The sequence below is a fragment of the Piliocolobus tephrosceles genome, chromosome 5 (genome assembly GCF_002776525.5).
Source record: "Piliocolobus tephrosceles isolate RC106 chromosome 5, ASM277652v3, whole genome shotgun sequence".
Lineage (NCBI taxonomy): Eukaryota > Metazoa > Chordata > Mammalia > Primates > Cercopithecidae > Piliocolobus > Piliocolobus tephrosceles.
This window is the reverse complement of record NC_045438.1, coordinates 18,301,757-18,323,670: the sequence shown is the minus strand read 5'-3', so window position 1 is coordinate 18,323,670 and position 21,914 is coordinate 18,301,757. Positions and strand designations below refer to the sequence as shown.

The 21,914-nt window shown below is 41.7% G+C and overlaps 1 protein-coding gene across 4 annotated transcripts in view; it reads right to left on the bottom strand.

Moving 5' to 3' along the window:
- Positions 1 to 1,807: 1,807 nt before the first annotated feature.
- The window catches only part of FGFR1OP (FGFR1 oncogene partner), a 40,082-nt gene continuing 19,975 nt past the window's right edge, over positions 1,808 to 21,914 (bottom strand). For 2 of the 4 annotated variants that reach the window (XM_023223580.1, XM_023223582.1), the window contains 6 exons: positions 21,540 to 21,766; positions 19,210 to 19,322; positions 17,499 to 17,567; positions 11,318 to 11,357; positions 10,025 to 10,121; positions 1,808 to 4,316 (listed from right to left, as the gene is read on the bottom strand). In XM_023223580.1, coding sequence (XP_023079348.1) covers positions 4,242 to 4,316; positions 10,025 to 10,121; positions 11,318 to 11,357; positions 17,499 to 17,567; positions 19,210 to 19,322; positions 21,540 to 21,766 — 621 coding nt within the window. In that variant the 3' untranslated portion in view covers positions 1,808 to 4,241. The remainder of the gene's footprint in view (positions 4,317 to 10,024; positions 10,122 to 11,317; positions 11,358 to 17,498; positions 17,568 to 19,209; positions 19,323 to 21,539; positions 21,767 to 21,914) is intronic. The other 2 variants (XM_023223581.1, XM_023223583.1) reach the window with 2 other exon arrangements.

The following is a 21,914-nucleotide window of genomic DNA, read 5'->3' as shown; positions in this document are numbered from 1 at the left end:
TGTTACCTCAAATCTCGGAGTGGCATAATCAGGTTTGTCTTAATCCATTCAGGTTCTTAAAGTACCTTGGACTGGATAATTTATAAAGAATGGAAGTGTAGTGCTCATAGCTCAGGTAGCTGGAAGTCCAAGGTCAAGGCACCGGCCGGTTCAACATCTAGGAGGGCCTGTTTCCTCATCGGCAACACCTCCTCACTGTGTACTCACACGCTGGAAGGGGCAAAGCAGCTCTCCAGGGCCTCCTATAAGGGCACTAGTGACCTCATCAACTTCCAGAGGCCCCACCTAATTCCATCCTATGTGGGATTAAGTTTCGACACACACATTTGGGGGACACATTCAGTCCTTCACAGGTTTTTGTTCTTGAATTACCGTGTTCCCTAATTACATTTTCTTCAAGATCAGTTATTTGTTCATCTGTCTTTCGTGACATGCTATTCACTTTCCTTAAATGTCCGATATCCTTGTTGAACGTGTGCAACTCCGAATGCAGCATTAGGACAACTCGCAAAGGTAGCTGCCCTTCCTAGAGCAGGGCGACTAGGCCGGGTGCTGTGGCTCACACCTGTATTCCCAGCACTTTGGGAGGCTGAGGCGGGTGGATCACCTGAGGTCAGGAGTTTGAGACCAGCCTGGCCAACAAGGCGAAATCCTGTCTCTACAAAAAAAATAAAAAATTTAGCTGGGCATGGTGGCAGGCACCTGTAATCCCAGCTATTCAGGAGGCTGAGGCAGAAGAATCACTTGAACGCAGGAGACGGAGGTTGCAGTGAGCCGAGATCGTGCCATGGCACTCCAGCCTGGGCAACAAGAACGAAACTCCACCTCAAAAAAAAAAAAAAAGAACAGGGACACTGGGAGCATGGACTACTCGGAGGGCAGGGGTGAGATTAGCACACATGGACAGAGAACTGATGGGGAATCCCTCCCCACCCTATGCCACAGGAGGGCTCCAACTTGGGCTGGGTGCATTTTTCTCCAGGAAGAGCTGCCTCTCCTCTCCTCCCCCTTTCCCGTGTCCTTCATGAACCACCACCACAGCAGAACTGCACAGAGGGTACCCCCTTCAGAGGCCCTGCTCCAGCCGAGCCTGGTGGGTGGGGCAAATTCACAGGACAGCCTTCTCCCGAACCAGATCCCCTTGCTGCAGACTTGAACCTAAGGGTCTCCCCAGGTTTAGGGTAAGGACAGCTTTCCCCCCAGATTGTGTAGATTTTCCCAGCTGCCTGGCCAGAAACCACATTCTCCAGGCCCCATGTCAGTGCTCAAGCCTGTTTACAGCCCCAAAGGTACCGAGCTCAAACTAGGGGACAAATGTTGTGCCAGGTACACAGCGGTTTAAAAGAAAATCCCTGTTCTCATGAGCTCATAGTTAATAATAATAATAATAAACACATAATAAGCAAGACCATTTCAGAGTATGCTGAGATGAATAAAATAAAAGGGGTAAATGCAAGTGGGGGGGCAGGGACAGGGAGGAGAATGGACATCTCCCTTAGGTCTGGAAGCTTCTTTGAACATGAGACCAAAACAAACCAGCTTCATGCAGTTCTAGGGGAAGGGCGTTCCAGACAAGGAGGGGCAAATATCACATCTTGAGGCAGGAAGGGCTTTGGCAAGCTCAGGTGCAGAAGCTGTGTGGCAGTGGGCTGGCCCGGCGCTGGCACATGGGCAGGAGAGGGAAGAGAGGAGGGGAGGAAGAGCTGCGGGCAAGCATGAGGCAGGGACTAATGGTGCCATCTACACAACTGCCCACAGGTTGTTATCCAACATAAAGTATAAAAGCACAACTGAATATCAACAAAGAGAGAATAAATGCTTTTTATTCATTTGTAGTTATCAATAAAAGACCTAGCATTTAAAAAACTCCACTGTAAAACAAAGGTTACCATAAAAACGTATTTCATGGGTTAATATTTCAATATTTATTAACAGAAAACACTCATCACATGCAAAACTTGTCACTTCACATCTTCAAGTTTAATAAGTTGATAATACCTAATCAAAAAGTACATGTGAAAAGAAAGCTTTTTCATAGTTGAACTTGAAGTCATTCAAAATTATTCAATAAAATGGATGTGGTGCTGGCCTGGCACAGTGGCTCATGCCTGTAATCCCAGCACTTTGGGAGGCCAAGGCAGGAGGATCACAAGGTCAGGAGTTCGAGACCAGCCTGACCGACATGGTGAAACCCCATCTCTACTAAAAATACAAAAATTAGCCGGGCGTGGTGGTATACACCTGTAATCCCAGTTACTCAGGAGGCTGAGGCAGGAGAATCACTTGAATCCGGGAGGCGGAGGTTGCAGTGAGCTGAGATCACACCACTGCACTCTAGGCTGAGTGACAGAGTGAGACTCCGTACCCCCGCCCCCCGCAAAAAAAAAGATGTATGTAGTGCTGACAAAAAAGTTTCATATTTGGCATTTTTCTCTTACCCTCCCAAATATTATCAAAAGGTCTGATTCTCTGGGTAACAGAAAAGTGACAAATTTCAGTTGCTACTGTTGGACAGTTTCATAAATTTAAAAAGCCACATCCTGCTATGCTTTCAAATCATTTCACTGAAACCTAGTTCCTATCAAATATTAAAAATAAATCATACATGTGATCCAGATTCCAGAGGGCCAGAACTATAGTGCTTTTAGAAAGTGACTGTTTACAGAGATGACTTACAAAGAAATGCATTTTATAACAACCACACTGGGGGACTGCAACAAGATTACATCTGCACATAGTGCTGTTTACTAAGACATGAAGAGCTGAAGGAGACTGAGACAGCAGCTCACAGACAGAAGGCAGAAATACACAGGGCTTCCAGGCTGTACCGGCCCAGTTTATGTCCTACTTCCTCTTGATGTTTACAGCTCAGTTTCACTTAAAATTTAAAAAGCCAGATTCTGTTACACAGCCTCAATCCTTACATTTTCATTTCCTCTACATGTTAGAGCCCAAGGAGTAATTTCTATAATATTTAGGCTAATATGAAGTGAGAAACTGGCATTGCACAAGTCATGCAGTCTGCTCACTTACCGAGATCAATGAATTAGGTCTAATTTCTCCTTTTACTAATAAAGGTAACTTGTAGTCAAAAGTCGCAACTTAACTGAAATTATAAAGTGCAAAAACAGCATAATCCTAGCTTTACTTATATATAAATATGCATGCATCACTTTCTACTGTTTTTTCTACTTGCACATTTTAAAATATTTTGGTATTATAAATGTCCGTGACCTACATAATAGCAATAATGCTTTAACCGTATAAATGAGACTGCGGAAATTCTATTATTGGCTCTATTTTTAAGGATTACAATGAAATTATGTACAGTATATAAAGCTTGTCAAACTGAACATGGTCTTAGGCCATTACTACTATTTCATTCCAATTTGGATTTTAATACAATTAACTTACAGATCTGAAATAAAAGCACTGCTTAATGGTTTCAGATGCATTTTGGTACTGAATATGTTTCAAGGAATCTTTACAAATAATAAATTATAATGAAGAGAACCTACGACTAAAGCTGCTTACATGGACAACAGGAGGAATGACAATTGCAAATGTTATCTGTTATTGACAATTCTATGAATTAAAACTCATAACCACTTCTAGATTTCTTTAAAACAAGCAAAACTAAATAGCACAGACAAGAGTACTTTAATATAACCTTAATGGTCTAACAAACCTTCCAAATGGAAGGAAATACAAAATAAAGTTGACACATCAAATTTAACTTATACTAATGTACTTCAGTATTACAAATTTACCAAGTCATTTTGCCAACTATGTGTAGAACCACCTAATATCAAAATATACTATGGTGGGTAAGCTCTGATTCCAGAGGGCTAAAGCCAAGGTTTTCAAAGACCACACGTACCAGCAGCCACACACACAAAGGGTTGTGCGATCCTACGGCTTTATTGACACCTTTCATCATGCTCTTAACACTGATGTTTTCATGGGTTCCTTCCCTGTAATGAAACTGTGTAGATAATCAATTTCCATAAAGAAATGTACAGTTAAATTAAGAATATTAAATCTTCCACACATGGGCTCAAATAGGAAGTATTTTGTTTAGTAAAATGAAAATTACTTTTAAAAAATATCTGCAGTGTTTTTGAAATGCAAGGCACCAATAGAGAGCAGACATTCCAGCTGAGTGATTGTCTGGGGAAAAAAAAAAAATGGAATCAGTCAGTCCTCTGTCCTTGTTAATGAGAATACTTCCTTCTTCATGACTATGCAACATCTTCCAGATAATCCGCAACATCACTGAGCTGGGATACAGTCAGGTCTTGTGTGAGGTCATCAAGCTTTGTTGTTCAAAAGAAAGAAAAGAATTAAGTGTCAGAATGTGAGTAGTCTTAAGTTATTTTAAAAAATCTAAACCACAATGAGATACCACCTTACTCCTGCAAGAATGGCCATAATCAAAAAATCGAAAAATAATATAAACGTTGGTGAGGATGTGGTGAAAAGGGAACACTTTTACACTGTTGGTGGGAATGTAAACTAGTACAACCACTATGGAAAACAGTGTGGAGATTCCTTAAAGAACTAAAAGTAGAACTACCGTTTGATCCACCATTCCCACTACTGGGTATCTACCCAGAAGAAAATAAGTCATTATATGAAAAAGATACTTGCACACGCATGTTTACAGCAGCACAATTCACAATTGCAAAAACATGAAACCAGCCCAAATGCCCATCGATCAACAAGTGGAGATAAAGACATTGTGGTATATACACATGATGGAATACTACTCAGCCATAAAAAGGAACAAATAGGCCAGGTGCGGTAGATCACGCCTGCAATCCCAACACTTTGGGAAGCTAAGGCAGGCAGATCACTTGAGGTCAGGAGTTCAAGACCAGCCTGGGCAACATGGTGAAACCCTGTATCTACAAAAATACAAAAATTAGCCGGATGATATAGCGTGTGCCTGTAGTCCCAGCTAGTTGGGAGGCTGAGGCAGGAGAATCGCTTCAACATGGGAGAATCGCTTGAACCCAGGAGGCAGAGGTTGGAGTGAGCCGAAATTATGCCATTGTACTCCAGCTTGGGTGACAGAGCGAGACTCTGACTCAAAAAAAAAAAAAAAAAAAAAAAGTAGCAAAATAATGGAATTTGCAGCAACCTGGATGGAATTGGAGACCATTATTCTAAGTGAAGTAACTCAGGAATGGAAAACCAAACATCACATTTTCTCACGTACAAGCAGGAGCTAAGTTATGAGGATGTAATGGCATAAGAATGATACAATAGACTTTGGGGACTCCAGGGAAAGAGTGGGAGGAGGGTTAGGGATAAAAGGCTCAAATTGGGCCCAATGTATACTGCTAGGGTGATGCGTGCACCCAAATCTCATGAATCACCATTCAAGAACTTATTCATGCAACCAAACACCACCTGTTCCCCCAAAACCTATGGAAGTAAGAAATAAAAAACTAAAAATTAAAAAAACTGTTGCTGTAATTAAAGTATTACTTTATACTTCATAAGCCAACTCATATTTAAACCTGTGTTGAGAAGTGATTTGCCTAAAATCATGTCTAATAAGTTAGTACAATCGTTTGAGTTCAATGTTTTATGATTACTCTCAAATATTTCAAGTGAAAATTTAAAATAAAACACATCTTAGACATTATTCCAATTTAATCTAAGAAACAAATCAGTGAAAAATTGTATTAAACTTCTTTACCTGAGCATAGTCCCAATGTATGATTCTGTTCACAGTATCACTCTATGAATTGCTAACTCTAAAACCATAATTTACCCACATTAAATTTCACAAAAAGTTACTAAAATGTATACTTTGGAAACTACCCCTTCTTATGTTTTCATATGATGGTATAGAACATTAAGTTTCTAACATCAAGCTCGATATGGTGTGACACACTTTAACACTGTGCCACCTGAAGCCAGATCACGAGTCCTTTTGGAGGCTGAAGTGAAAACAGAAGGGCAGACAGGACGGCCCATGGAGTCTCAGACTCCCAGCCCCGGGTTCACAAAGTGTTGTAAGAAATGACTGATTTTTATTTCTGTTTAAACTACTTGTAAACTAGAAAGGTAACCTATTAGCCAACTTATACCTATTCATTTGTATAAACAACTTATGATGATGGAGAAAGGAAATATTAATAGCTATTTAAGCATAATGCAGGCTGAGAAAACATTATTTCTTAAGTAAGGAAAAAAACTTACTTAAGTAAAGGTGAGGATACAGGCTCCAGAATATTGAACATACAGTTGGGCAGGTCCCACTGACAGCTGAGCAAGGACAGAACTCAACCTTTGCAGTCCCACCTAGACTCATCATTGTGGTGACAGACCAGGGGACAGCCACAGCCACACCCACACACACACTCTTAGGCATCATCTATGGCTGTCTTCTCCATACAATGGCAGGGTGGAGTAGTTATGGCCTGCAAAGCCTAAAATATTCACTATGTGGCCTTTTAGAGAACAAGTGTGCCAACACCTGGGCCAGATAGTAACACACAAGAATAAGAACATCTTGTAGAGATGCGACAGTTCCATCCTGATATACTGTGAGATGCTTTTGTCTGTTAATCTGCCCCCCACATATCCTCTCATTTTGTTATTCTTCAGATATTCAGAAATTTAAGTTATAAGTAAAACCCTTTTCAACAAATAAGTCCTTGCCCTTCCTCTTGGTCCAAACATAGTCTTGCTGTAAAACTATCTCACAAAGAAAATTACTAGGAATCTTAATTACAGTTCTTATGCATTCAATTCAAATTCAGTTTACACAAAAACTGAAGGGTCAGAAAAGCTTGCAGACAGATTATAAAACAGACTCTGATACCTTGGAACTGTATTTTCTCCTCCCATCATTATTACAGAGTGAAATCAGTAAGGTATTCCATTTCGTTTACAAAGTACTTGAGTGTTGTATTAACACGAATGCTAAACTACAGACAAGAGTGAATACAGGAAAAATCGTGGATTGAAAAGGATCTTAATCTAGATAATTCAGTTATTGGAGGTCATTAATTTAGTTTTGCTTTAAGGCAAAGAAAAGACCACAGTAACAACCAGAAACTTCCAAGAAGAACAGCTTCATTTAAAGTAGTTACCAAGAAAGAAAACTGAATGAACAAAAGCTAACTAGAAATAAATGGCTATTTAATATTCCGCCAGGTACGGTGACTCAAACCTGTAATCTCAGCACTTTGAGAGGCCAAGGCGGGGGGATCACATGAGGCCAGGAGTTTGAGACCAGCCTGGCTAATATGGCTGAAACCCCATCTCTACTAAAAATACAAAAATTAGCCAGGTGTGGTGGTATATGCCTGTAGTCCTAGCTACTCAGAAGGCTAAGGTAGAATTGCTTGATCCCAGGAGGCAGAGGCTGAAGTGAGCCAAGATCCAGCCATTGCACTCTAGCCTAGGCAACAGAGTGAGACTCTGTCTCAAAAAAAAAAAAAAAAAAAAAAAACAAATAAAGGCGGCTTTCATGCCTCATTAGTTTTAGAATAAGAACTTAAAGTGGGCAACTCAGTTCAAAACTATAAAAATAGATTTTATATCACAAAATAAAAATATCTAAAAGGTACATTTTGAGTCTTGAAAGGGAAATAAAGGATCCCTGTGATAGCAAGCTTCATACAAATCGACAGGCATTTTTTGTAAGATTTAAAAAAGTTTTATGAAGTGTAAATGTTCACGTTTGCTGAATTAGATTGCCGTGCATTAACAGAAACCTGGGATGCACACTTATGTTCTGTCCCTTACAAACGTGTGGCCCTCTTCCTCCAACGTCTGCCTATGTCTTTGTTCGTGCTGGCTCCCGTGCAGAGACTACCCTCCCCAGGGCCTCTGTTCCTAGTTCATCCTCTGTCATTTCTGGTTCAAAGTCATCTTCTAACAACCCTGCTCCTCCCAACATTCTGTCTCTTCACACAGCACCCTCCAGTGAAGCTCTGCCTCAGGGCGGCACAGACACGTCCCTGGATCTCCCTTCTGTTCTCATGGCGCTTACCATGTTCCTCCTCAGCCCTCACAGAACCAAGTCAGAGTCATCTTTCAAAATCCCGATCAAATATTAGTTCCTGCTTCTGAATTTTCACGGCCCATGAATGCTTGGCATTTTATGGCATTTGTCACTATAAAAAGTGAGTACTATAAAAAGTGTCACTATAAAACTTGATTTTCCTGTTTGTGTACATGGCTTTTCTCTCTCTGATCCTGCATAAATTTGAGGGGAGAAGTCTGTATCTGTGCCTACGACAGAAATGTCTATTGTGACTATAATCAATAATAGTATTAGATACCATTTATTGAATGCCTATTCTGATAAGCACTGAGCTATATGCTTTACACGCTTATCTCTAACTTTCACAACCACCATCTCTCTTGCAAAATAGATGTGAGACCCAAGGACCCAAAAGTTAAACAACTTGGCCAAATTTGTGAGTGGTAAGTAGCAGCTCCAGGACTCAAACCCAGATGTGATGAACTTACAGAACTTGCCCATTCCACTGAGCTATCTCCTTCCTCACACCCCCATATCCCCAGCCCTGTGCTTTCTAAATAGTAGATGCTTAATGGACACTGGTTTTTGTCACCTTGGCTGAAAGGTGACCAAATTGCTGTACTCCTACTGCAAAGAACACAAATGCTTTTGTGTTCCCCAAGTGCCCAGTATCAATTCTCTGCACAGAAGGCTTTAGAAAATGCTTCCTGATGAAGTACACTGACTGTCAAAGCCCATTCTATGTAAAAGGCTGCTAATAAATGGCAAAATTATCTAAATTTAAGCTTTTAAGTGAAAATTCCTAAGAACATTGATGTGCTAAACCCAGTGAGGAGGACCCAGTTAGAAGCAGCCTAACAAAGCCCAGACTCCTGGACGCCATCCAAGGCCTTCAATGGCAAAGGGATGCCACGCCTCCTCTCAACCCACATCATTTCACAGATCCTAGTTCAACAGTCATTTATTCGAGTCCTCTACCTCACATTTAAAGAATTCTTCTATAGTTTCTTTGGTATAACTTTAAAGTAACATTTTTCAGACCTCTTCAGGATGACGCAGGGTGAAAAGAGAAAGCTAAATTTATAATTATAAGGGTATAATACATCAGGAATTAGAGAAGTGCTTTACATATTATCATTTAACCTTCAAAATAATCCTATCACATAGGTATTAATACTTCCATCTTACAAGTAAAGAAACTGAGGGTCAAAGGTTAAAGCTTAACTAAGAAAATATATGAAAGAATAAGAATGCAAACATGGATGTTGCTGACTTAGATTGTGTGGTTGCATTGTAAACGCTACCTCTCTCAAAGGCCTTCTCCCTGTGTGACGATCACAATGCTTAGAGAATCCCACCTCGTTCTGGAAAGCAAGTCCCCTCCCAGCCATGGCAACCTCCGACCTGACTGGTAAACTCGTCTGAGCTGGGGACAGCTTGATGTGGGTGCTGACAGGTGACTCTGCAGTGCTACAGATCACCATCGAAGGATCTTCTGTTCTCTGCCTACATAAAAAGGTCAAGTTTGGATCTCAAATACGGACTCATAACTTTATGGTCTACTGTCTTGTCTCCTGTGGTTTTTAGCCCAGCGTGGCTTGCATGTTCAGATGTCGCAACTGGCCAAGATGACCACATTCTCTGCACTCCAGGCTCAGCTTCATCCTGTGATCACAGTACCCTATACTGACTTCCATCTATGATACCAGGTGGTCAATTCTCACTAGGCCTGACCCACCATGATCCCTCTTTAATCCACAGCAATTCCAGTGCCCTAGGAATAATCCTCAGGTATTTCAGCAGCGAGACTTGGGTACCAAAGAAAGTGACAACCAAAACCAATCTTACACATTCATCAAAGACCTTCTTTATAAACTCGAGCCAGGACCGTGTCATGACTTTTCATAATTTTCAACTGTTTTTCTACTAATTAGTATGAATTTTTGAAGTTTTACAGTAAATCAACAAATAGGTTAAAAACAAAAAGCGCTCTATGGGAAATGCAGAACACCACACCTTATCACTGGTATTGATGTCATCTATTTCCACAGAAAGGTCTTCTTCAATCTCTTCACCAATACTTATCTCACTTTTCTCTGAGCGATGGCTGGTACTAATTTCAGGAGGGGAAAAAAAAAAAAGAACTCTTAAAATAAACATTTAAAGAGATTAACTACCATTCTTTAAACATTCATATATTTCTTTTCATCCCTTTAACTATAATTAATTTCATACATAATGTCTTGCTTGACCCTTAAAATAATGTGGCAAGGGCAGCAGCAGTCAAGTCAATGTAACAGATGAGGAGACGAAGGTTCAAAGCAGTGACTCTGGTCACAATAGCAAGAAAGAAACCAATCCAGATTTTTACAATTTCATCTACTACATCATGCTCTTTCTCAAAAACTATATAATAAATTATAAAAAATACAGACTTCCAATTGGAAAGATAATCTGTCAACTAAATAAAATTCTCAGGCATCTAATTTAAAATTTCGAATCATATCCACAACAAATATTACTTCTACATTACGTATTATATTTCTGTGTATAAGAAAGGAATCAACGGGCATGGTGGCTCTTGTCTGTAATCCCAGCACTTTGGGAGACCCAGGTGGGTGGATCACTTGAGGTCAGGAGTTCAAGACCAGCCTGGCCAACATGGCAAAACCCTGTCTCTACTAAAAATACAAAAATTAGCCAGGCGTAGTGGCACACACCTATAATCCCAGCTACATGGGAAGCTGAGGCAGGAGAATGGCTTGAACCCGGGAGAAGGAGGTTGCAGTGAGCCCAGATTGCGCCACTGCACTCCAGCCTGGGCAACAGAGTGAGACTCTGTCTCAAAAAAAAAAAAAAAAAAAAAAAAAATGGCAATCTTACTAGGGCAGACCACATATTAAGAAATGTGATCTGAATCAAAAACCTAATTCGAGAGCGTCATTATTTTAAGTCAGATGGAGACAATTCCTGCCACAAAAAGGTATGGAAGGAAGAGAAATTCAGCACTTACAACATGGCAACTGTACGGCTTCTAAATGACTTCTCAATTAATTCTTCAATGTTTCTCTTCATCTCATTCTTACCACCAAGTTTCCTGAACATAATGTGTCTACATTCTAATGTAAAATCAAAAACACGCTCTAAAGTCAAATATTTAATTTTGGATTCACTATCTTTTCTTCACCTTCAATCAATATGAAGAACAGAATCAAATACACTAAAATAAGCACCAAATGTAATTTTGTCTGGTTTATGTTTGGAAATTGTTTACAAATATGTATATATTTGCCCAATAGTTTTTCTTACCTGTTAAAATCATCCACATAGTCATCGTCTTCTCCAGTTCCTGGTAAGTTTAAGAAAAGATATGTTATATCTAATACACATCACAATTTACCTACCATTAAACACACATTTCCTTTAAAAAAATTAATTATATTGCATCATTTAAAAAGTCCTGGACTAGAAATAACATTTTTAGCATATATAATATGAAGACAAATGACAAATGAAATATCTAAGAAATAATAAACTGTTACAAGTGACTATAAAATGTGGTTAACACCTCATCTTTACTCCAGGTACTCTAAGGCAATTAACATGGGGCACGCTCACGATTAATAAGGTCCCTTGACTTAATGGCATATAGCAATAGCTAGTCATCATCAATCCCCTCTAGGTACTAGAGGAACTACTGAGAGTTTTCAACATGCTAATGGTTTCGTTATAAAAGTTAAAAACACTCACGAAGTGTGAAGAGGCCACGGAGCACAGCAAAAAGGGCACCTTCAGTCAGACAGAGCAGGGCTCAGCTGCCACTCAACAGCTCTGCCACCTGAGAATGTAAGGTGCCCTTTCTTGGCCATGTCCTCAGCTCTGACGTACAGCCAAAGCCACACCAATCAGAGTTAACACAAGGATTCAGGTACATGGTGTGCTTAAGAGAGACCTTGGTCCACAGTAAGATCTTAATGAAAGGCAACTGAATGAAGGTGGGATGGTGAATGGTGAGGCAGTGTTACCAGTTTCTCAAAGTGCACCACGAGCCTTTGACAGAGAGGGCACCTTCAGATCAACTTAAGGCTATAAAGGACAAATTTGCAGATCAGCAGCCCTTCCCTCCCAGGACTTCTGAGGGCTAGATAAGGAAAAAGGGTTGTCAGCCTCAAAGCAGACTTGGAGGCACATGAGAGCCAACTTAAAATGTGAATGGATGGCCTACGAAAGACCCGGGAATTATGTACAGCCACATGCAGAAGATGTGGATCACAAAAGAAGACCTGGCGTGACAGAGAGCCGTTCAAAGATCCTGTGGGCCTTGTCCTCGATCCTCCCTCAGATAAGGCTGGACTGTCTCTAAATCGGTCGGACTGCTGAGGGGATTCAAGCTCTGTCCAGACAGTTAGACAAGGTAATTCTCTTATGGTCAAATCTTATGATTAATTTATCAAGCAGATGAGTGATGACTCGGTCCCCTAGAGGTATAGCAATGACTAATGGTATCTCAGATCTCAAGGAGCAAACACTCTAGTGAAGAGAAACAGTGGAACAAACCAAATACTGCTAGTGCAATTGGGAAGAACTCCAAGGATGCAACTGAGTGGAAACCTAGGTTGCAGAGGTACAAATTATTGGGGACAGTGTGTTCCAAGAAGAGGAAACATGTGACAGGCCCTGAGGTGGGGAAGGGTGCGGTGATTTGAAAAACCACCAGTGCAGCCCAGAGCAGTGACGCACATCTGAAATCCAGCTACTTGGGAGGCCAAGGCTGGAGGATCACTTGCACCCAGGAGTTTCAGACCAGCCTGGCATTGCAAGATCTACCCAAAAATTAAAAATTAATTTTATTTTTAAATTTTAAATTTTTAAATTTTTAAAATACCGTCTCAAAAAAAATTTAAAAACCACCAGTAAGGGAGTCACACAACCATAAAACAATGAATTTGGGGAACAGAATGGGTGGAGGGAGAAAAAAGGAGTCGCGATCAGAGGGGTTGGCAGAAGCCAGATCATGAGAGCTTGGCTGGTTGCAATAAGGATCTTAGCCTGGACACAAAGGGAAGCTCGTCTGGGGTGGGGTGCGGGAAGACAAGAGTGACAAAGTCCAGGGAAGCACTATCTCACTTCTCTTTTCCCGGAGATAATGTTACCACCGCAAGAAGAAATGTGCTTACAGGAGGCAACAATGAAAGTACAGAAAGCAGAAGGCAGTCAGAAAGTCCAGGTCAAAGATAACAGGGGTAAAGGCCTGGGTTAAGGCAGGTGTCCCACAGATAAGACAGATGGGTAGATGATACGGGGTGGGGAGAATATCAGCAAACAAAGTAAACATGAATCCTTGTTACTGCTACACTCAAACCTTGCCCAGTAATGAACTGGAAATCCCTGACCATAAGCAGTCAGGAGGGACATTTCCAGCTTCCTCTCCTCTCACTTAGCTCTTGAGAGCCTCACTTAGCCTCAAAGGTTAAAGGGCTGCAAGTGCTTGACAGAAACTAGGCACTGTCAGGGCAAACTAGGCACTGTCAGGGCTGAGCAGGAGAGGTGGAAATCTGATTAAACAAACCGCGTATGTGGCTGGTTTGCAAGTGCTAAGTAAAACCAGCAGTGGCAGCTACTAAAATGTCAGCCTCCAAGGACCCATCATGGTGTTCCTATGTATGAAGGCCAGTGAGGAGAGCAGAGGTGGACACTGAGCTGAGACAGCGAGGACAGCTGTGGCTGCAATGTGGATTTAAAGGAAGCTAACTGGATTCCCCACCTGCTAGCATTTGTAGTCAATTCAAAACACAAGGTATTTACTGAATAATGTGCTATAACACATTAGATTCTGACTTCTTGGTTATGTATTGTTTAGTATTAACAATAATTTAAGCCAGTGTCAAAATGATTTTTTTTTTTTTTTTTTTTTTTTGAGACGGAGTCTCGCTCTGTCGCCCGGGCTGGAGTGCAGTGGCCGGATCTCAGCTCACTGCAAGCTCCGCCTCCCGGGTTTACGCCATTCTCCTGCCTCAGCCTCCCGAGTAACTGGGACTACAGGCGCCCGCCACCTCGCCCGGCTAGTTTTTTGTATTTTTTAGTACAGACGGGGTTTCGCCATGTTAGCCAGGATGGTCTCGATCTCCTGACCTCGTGATCCGCCTATCTCGGCCTCCCAAAGTGCTAGGATTACAGGCTTGAGCCACTGCGCCCGGCCTGTCAAAATGATTAACAGAATACATATAGGTTGAGCATCCCAAATGCAAAAATTTGAAATCCAAACTTGAATGAAATCCAAAACTTTCTGAGTGCCAATGTGATGCTCAAAGAAACTGCTCATTGGAGCATTTCAGACTTTCAGATTTTTGGATTTGGGAGGCTCATCTGGTAACAAAAATGCAAACATTTCAAAATCCAAAAAAATCCAGATTCCGAAACACTTCTGGTCCCAAGCATGTGCGTTAAGGGATACTCAACCTGTACTACATTACTTTAAGGGTCAGCAAATTTTGGCCCTCAGGCCAAGGATTCTTGTTTTCTTCATTATTTGACAGTCTCTCCTCCCCATCCCATACCCTCTGTCTTATCTGCCCTTAACCCAGTCATCTTTGGCCCGGACTTCCTGACAGCCTTCTGCTTTCCTTACTTTCATTCTTGCCTCTGGCTGATGACCTGCTTTTTTTCAGCCTGTAAACTAAGAATGGCTTTCACATTTTTAAAGATTGTTTAAAAAAAAAAAAAAAGACCATATGAGACACAGTACATGCCGTCAGCAAAGCCTAAGACATAGACTATTTGGCCCTTTACAGAAAAAGTTTAGTAACTCTTGCTTTAAACATGCAAAGTACCTATCTATAAACACTCCATTTGGGCACTTTTAATTAACATTTGTCTGCCAAACTAAAATAGATTGTGCTCTAAAGCTTTATTTGTAGATTATTTCTTTGGAACTCAGAATTTATGTTCCCATTGAAACGATTATTTCAGTACTGTCTAAATAACATACAGGCAGTAAAACACAATGGTGAGGGCTCTGTGTGATGCAACAGGACTCTAAAAGCAGCATGACCTTGGGCAAGTTACTTAACCTAGATTCTTCATCTGTAAAAATGGAGATAGTAATAAAACCTACCTCATAGGATATGAATTAAATAAAATAATTCCTTAGTACAGCGCCAGGCACTTATCACTAACATCATTATTCTCCTAGGCTAGTCCACTAGCATCTCTCTATGTATTACTCAAAATACCTGGAGTACTGTATATTTAAAATGTGAAAAACCCAGACAGAACACAACATTGTTGCAAAACTAAATAAATCTTTATTTCTACTGAATCCTAATGCCTAGCTGAATGACAAACATCCAGCTAGTGAACTGGTAGTTCTCACCTGCGTAACCACCCCAATTCCAACCTGAGGTAAGCCTACGTCCCGAGAGAGTGAAGTGAAGGAGCACACCACCCTCCTGCCTGTACCCAGCAACTCCGCAGCCCCAGCAACCACATTCCCTTCTAAGGATGAGAATTCTCAGCAGCTCCCCACTCAGAAACAGGCGGGAAAACCCTCACTTTGGTGAGAGAACAGAGCAGTCAAGAGAAAAAAGCTAAAAGGTTTGGCAACAGAGTGAAACACCACAAAAGTGAAAAAAACAACACAAAGGGGACAGGGCAGCCATCACGGTGCAGAGATCAGGAGTAAAGTCTCCAGTGGCAATTAGCCATTGAGGTCGAGTGGAAAAGAACATCTAATGGCAACCACAACCACAGCTGACAGGAAAAGCACAAGGGAGGGAAAGGGGGCAGGCCCACCTAGCTGGCCAGCCAGCAACCAGGACGCACAAAGAGCGGAGGGCGGCACAACCGGCAACTCGGTTACCAGGACTCCAGGGCACTGTGTGAACAAGAATCCGGGCGGCTCAGGGAACATTTATTCTTCTGCAAATGGGGGAACAAAGTAACATAAAAAGAAAACTAACATTTACTAGGCACCTACCATGCCAGGCACTGTACTTTAATTTACGTATGAAGAGATATTTAAATCCTATTTACTCTTTAAAACAAGGCAGATGTTACTAGTTCCACTTAACAGATGAGGAAGTAGCAGTTTAGTTTATCTCCCTACGCTACCCATCAATCAGTGCCACATCTGAGATGTCACTTCCATCCAACTCCAAGCCCAAGTTCTTTGCACTATCCAAAATGTCTCTCCAGAAGAGGGAAGGGCGTTCTCGGAGCTGCCCCTCCGACAGGGCTGGGTTTTAAAAGCACACAGGACACAGTTTTCTTTCTCCTCAACCTGCCTGTGCAGCTGTCTTCCAATGCTTCCATGTGTGAGTGATTACAGACCAGGAAGCGATGCCATCACATCCACAGAGAGCATAGGAAGTGGCCACTGAGAACCTGGCTGCACCGATTCCTTCAGGTCAGCAAGTTTGCCTTTACATAAATGAGTTTGCCTAAAGTATGCCTGTCACCCTGCTAGTCTTGTACAGAACAGAACACTCAATGAGAACTGTGCTCTCAGCATATGGTCCAGGGCTCGGTAATGTTCACACTGACACTCTTACTTCCATAGGAATGAGTGTACTTACATGGCAGGCTTACCAACTTCTGCTCCATAGAACAGAACTGAACACATCTCACAATTTTTCTTTCAATAAGTCTGTTTCCCCATTAGACTGAATTATCCGAGGTCTGGACCATGTACTATCAGCATCTAGCAAATGGCTCTGCCTCTGCACAAATTTTTCTATCTGAACTGAAATATCTTCCCTTCTCTCTTATACATCTACTTAACCATGAAGCTTCTGCACAGAAGTCACTTCTTTTTTTTTTTTTTTTTTTTTTTTTGAGACGGAGTCTCGCTCTGTCGCCCAGGCTGGAGTGCAGTGGCCGGATCTCAGCTCACTGCAAGCTCTGCCTCCTGGGTTTATGCCATTCTCCTGCCTCAGCCTCCTGAGTAGCTGGGACTACAGGCGTCCGCCACCTCGCCCGGCTAGTTTTTTGTATTTTTTAGTAGAGACGGGGTTTCACCGTGTTAGCCAGGATGGTCTCGATCTCCTGACCTTGTGATCCGCCCGTCTCGGCCTCCCAAAGTGCTGGGATTACAGGCTTGAGCCACCGCGCCCGGCCTAGAAGTCCCTTCTTATAAAAGGTCTTCCCTGAATGCCAAGACTGGACAAAGGTAACCTACTAGCCATTTCCATACAAATATATACTGACCCTTTTATACTCAAAATATCTGTAGATGCCGTTTAATGTTCGTATTCCTGACCAGAATTCAAACTCCATGAAGACAGAGGTTCATGAGGACATGATGGCTGTTGCTGTAGCCATCTCTCGCATAGGGTGTAATCCTGAACACGTAAAAGCCATTCAAACACCTGCTGAATGAGCAGCGGCAGGAAGGTGTTCAGCGCAGGCAGACTGAGTCACTTCTTTTACAACCTTACCGTACTAAAAATAATCACTTTAAAACGATCAACACAAAAACTGGAAATCTAGTTACCTAATCCAAGTGATCCAATTTTATCACTGATCAATTTCAGATCTTTCAAAACTGTATTTCCCCTTTTACCTGTGAACAGGAGAAACTATTAGCATTAGAGTGACTTTTAGAATACAACAGTCTCTAAACCACATCAATGTTTGTTGTTGTTCAATAAGAGGGCTTCTTTATGACAGGAGCATAATAACCTAAAACTAAGGAAAAAATAAACTGTGATTAATGATGCTTAGACTATGCATTACAACCTTTTTTTTGAGATGGAGTGTCACTCTGTCACTCAGGCTGGAGTGCAATGGCGCAGCCTCGGCTCACTGCAACCTCCGCCTCCCAGGTTCAAGCGATTCTCCCGCCTCAACCTCCCGAGTAGCTGGGACTACAGGCGCGTGCTACCACACCCGACTAATTTTTGTATTTTTAGTAGAGACAGGGTTTCCCTATGTTAGATAGGCTGGTTTCAAACTCCTGACCTTATGATCCACCTGCCTTGGCCTCCCAAAGTGCTGGGATTAAAGGCGTGAGCCACTGCGCCCGGCTATAACCCTTTTTAAACCATAAACAATACTACTTTATTGGAACACAACTACCAAAAAATATTTTTGTCTAATTATAAGACATCACTTTCCATAAACAGCCCTGTTAGGTATGAATTCACAGACTATTGTTAATTATTTTCATGAATTTTATTTTTCCTTTGAACTTCTAAATTTTTCTTCAATGCAACTGCTATTTCATTTACTAAAGTGACAATCCTCACTGGTTTTTGGTCCTTCGTTCTCAACGTCCTCTCTAAATGATCATTCTCTAATCAGTGTCAGAATGACACGTTCATGATATCCTGGATTCCTTTCTTAAAGGTGGCAGTAACCACAGGAAAGAAGCAAATGGGAAGGGATATGAACCTTATAAATACATGGCTGGTTTAAGAGAAGCAACAGGTCGGCTCTCTTATGTGCCCTAGGAAGTCCCACAGTATATCAAGCAATACAAAAAGATTCGGAAGGACAATTATGCAAAACTCATCCTGCAAATTCCTAGTCAATCTACTTTCGGAAACTTTCCAAAAGAGGTACACGTGCTCTGAAACACTATGCTAATTAAATACAACATTTACTATGATATGGTTTCCAAAGGACCTCTGCCCATCCTACCTGTTTAGAGCTATGCTTTTTAAATTCCTATCACTGTGTGTGGGGAGAGATGGGAAAGTAACTGGTGCCAGAGCTAGACTATTCCACATGTAATCAGTGCTCTTTAGCTCTGCTGCACTTACAATGACATGTCAGGTCATTCTTCTTGAAAATAATCTGCAGAATAATTTTTTATTTAACATTTTATGATACTTACTGTGGTATCACTGAACAAATTTTTAAAAATTAATTGAAAGCAAATCCGACTTAAGTCACTGTAAATGTCCAAAAAAGGAGAGATGATTTAAAAATTATATTTCTATAGATAATACAAATCAGCTAAAAAATCAACTAAAAAGTATTCCAATGGTATGTAGGTATAGGAAGGGGCAGAATACAAAACAACATATAAAATATGACCACATTAGAAGTAACAAAATATTAACAGGAAAGATTTCCGAGTGATAAAATTATAGGTTATTTTAGTGATTTTCCTGGAAAAAAAAAAATCAACAATAATCATATAGTGCTTAATTAGACAAAAAATATCCCGAGTATTCAAGCCCACATCTTTGGGCACTTACTCTCAGAGTCTTTTAAGGAAGGGGCTCCCGCCAGGGAGCTGAGTCCACTTTTTAAGGGGGGTGCATCCGAGAGCGAGGCCAGGCTTCCTGGTTGCTTCCTAGGTTCATTCCTCCTAGCAAGAAGCAAGGACAGTTAATCGGTGCTCTTATGTTCTGCCACTAAACACTTTTATTCTGCCACTGAAACAAAAGCAACTTAAAGATACTTTATATGCACAGTGGCTGGAAATCAAGAATATAGACTTTAAAAATTCAAAACCATAAAGTATACCAAGCGAGTGCAAACTACAGATCAACCACAATCAGCACAGCCAGGGTGTAAGAAATCAGCTCACCTCTCTTTAGAATTCTGTTTGATAATCTTATAAACTAAATTGACCTCTGCACTGTGATTTTTTTCAGAAGCCCTTTTCCATCACCCAGACATGCAGCCAAGGGACAATACAGGAGTTTACTAGCAAATAAGTGCCACCTCTCAGATTAAATATTGTTTACAGAAGCCACAAACAGCCATGCTGAAGAACTCCCCTTAAAGTCATGACCACTAACCTCAAGGGTACCTTTAAAACTGCCCAGCAACCCCCCGGTTTCCACAGTCCCTTCTCGCCTTCCTTTGTTATAGAAAGATTTCACACTTTCTCCACTCTCTCCAAATCTCCAACCTCCGTCCTCCATCCTCACTCAACTATGAACTAAGGTGACAGGTGCACAGGTGCCACCGTCATATCCACCTCCTGCCTACAATGGGACCCACACGCTCTCCACTTTTCCAGCAAACACAAGCCCCTGCATGGGATTCCATTGCTGTGCAGCCCTCCAGGAGTTCTCCTCTCACTCCCTTACATCATTAATTCTTCCATCTTTAAAGCTGAGCACTTCTCGTCTGCATACAAGCTGTTCTTTCTCCCACCGAAACACGCTTTTCAGCCCTAAATCCTACCCCTCCAGCCACCACCCTGTTCCTCTGCACACTTTTACAACTCATCAGAAAACTATTTGTCATCTACAATCCTTTCCTGTCTTGAATGCACTCTTAATTCTCTCACCTGCCTCACACCCCCATTCCAACAAAACTGTGTCAAGGTCATCACTGACCTCCAGATGGCTAAATCCAATGGCATCACACAGCTACTCCTCCCTACCGCCACCTCCAAAGACACCACTCTCCTGGTTCCATCTCCTCCACTGCTTCCAGCTCCCTACTCTGGCCTCAAGGTGTGCAGGACCTGCTTCCTTGGTGATCCTCTGTAGTCTTCCACACCCACATTATCTACAAACTGAAGACGCCTAATTTATATCTCCAGCCCAGACCTCTCCATCAATCCGAACTCATATACTCAATAGCCTACTTCGGATTTCCACTAGCACTCTTCTCCAACTTAGCACAGCGACAGGGGCCTTCAGGCTTTCATGCCACCTGTCTGTGCAATCCACTCTTCCTCTTGCCATTCTTCATCTAATGGGTTTCCAACCTTCTAGTTTTGCAGGCTAAAAACTATGATGCCACTCTGGATATTACTTTTTTCTCTAGCACTGACTGGTAAATCCTTTTCCATCTAACCTCAAAATACTTCCAAAATCCACCTATTTCTCCCCACCACTTCTATCACTTCTCACCTGAATAATCATTAATGGCCTCCTACCTGGAAACTCCAAGTCCAACCTTCCCCAGCAACCCTGGGATCCTTCTGTAATGGACACCGGATCAAGAGCCTCAGGGCTTCCAGTCTCAAAGGAAAGCCATCCAGCCCCTCATCTCTGAGTCCACCTCATCTGATCCCCATGTTGCTCTCTCTGCTACCCCCCCAACTCACCTCCCTGCTTTCTGCTGTTTCCTCTCCCCAGAGCTCCATCAACCCATGGCAACTTCCTCATCTCCTCTAGTTCTTTGCTCACTGGGCAGCTCCAAGTGAGGCCCCCTCCAAATTGGACAGCTGACATGCACCTGCCCTGACCACACACTTGGGCTTCCATCACTGCTCTGCTCTCATCACACGACACACTGCAGCATAACCCTCACTGCCTGACTCCGTTGCCAGAGCAGGAGCTTCCTGAGGGCAGGAGTCTTCCCTCTTCTATCATTGCTGTACCCCACCCTGGAACAGCCCTGGCAAGTGGCTGACAATCTACACTTACCTGTTAGAATAAATCATGTCTAGGTTTTTCTAAAATCTGGGGTTGTTTTACAACATGAAAGGCATTAACAATGCATAATCAGATTTATGGATCCAATAATTATAAACCATCCATAGTTCATTATTTTTTAACTACAAAATGAAAACATTTATTTTTAAACCCCCAGTCTCGTAGTTCAAGAACTATTTACTCACAAACCGTAAGTTTTCTCTGGCTTGGGAATGGGATCATCAAAGAAAGAATCTCCTTCCATATCATCTTCATCTGGACAAAGGCCGGCTTTGTCTTTGCCATCTAAAGTTTTGTTGCTTAGAAAAGATCCAATTTTTGTTTCATGGGACAGTAAGTGAAGGTTGCTTTTGCTCTTGGGTTCTGACAGGGAGACACTTGTATCACTCTGATTGGCCTCATTGTTGGCTTTCTAGAAAGAGAAAAGGCCTCCTTGGTGAGATAAAACTTTAAGATATTTTAAATAATAAGTCTCATGAGCATAAGGAAACCTGTGTTTGTGTGTGCAACCTCTGTGTGTGTGTGTGTGTGTGTGTGTGTGTGTGTGTGTGTGTGTGTGT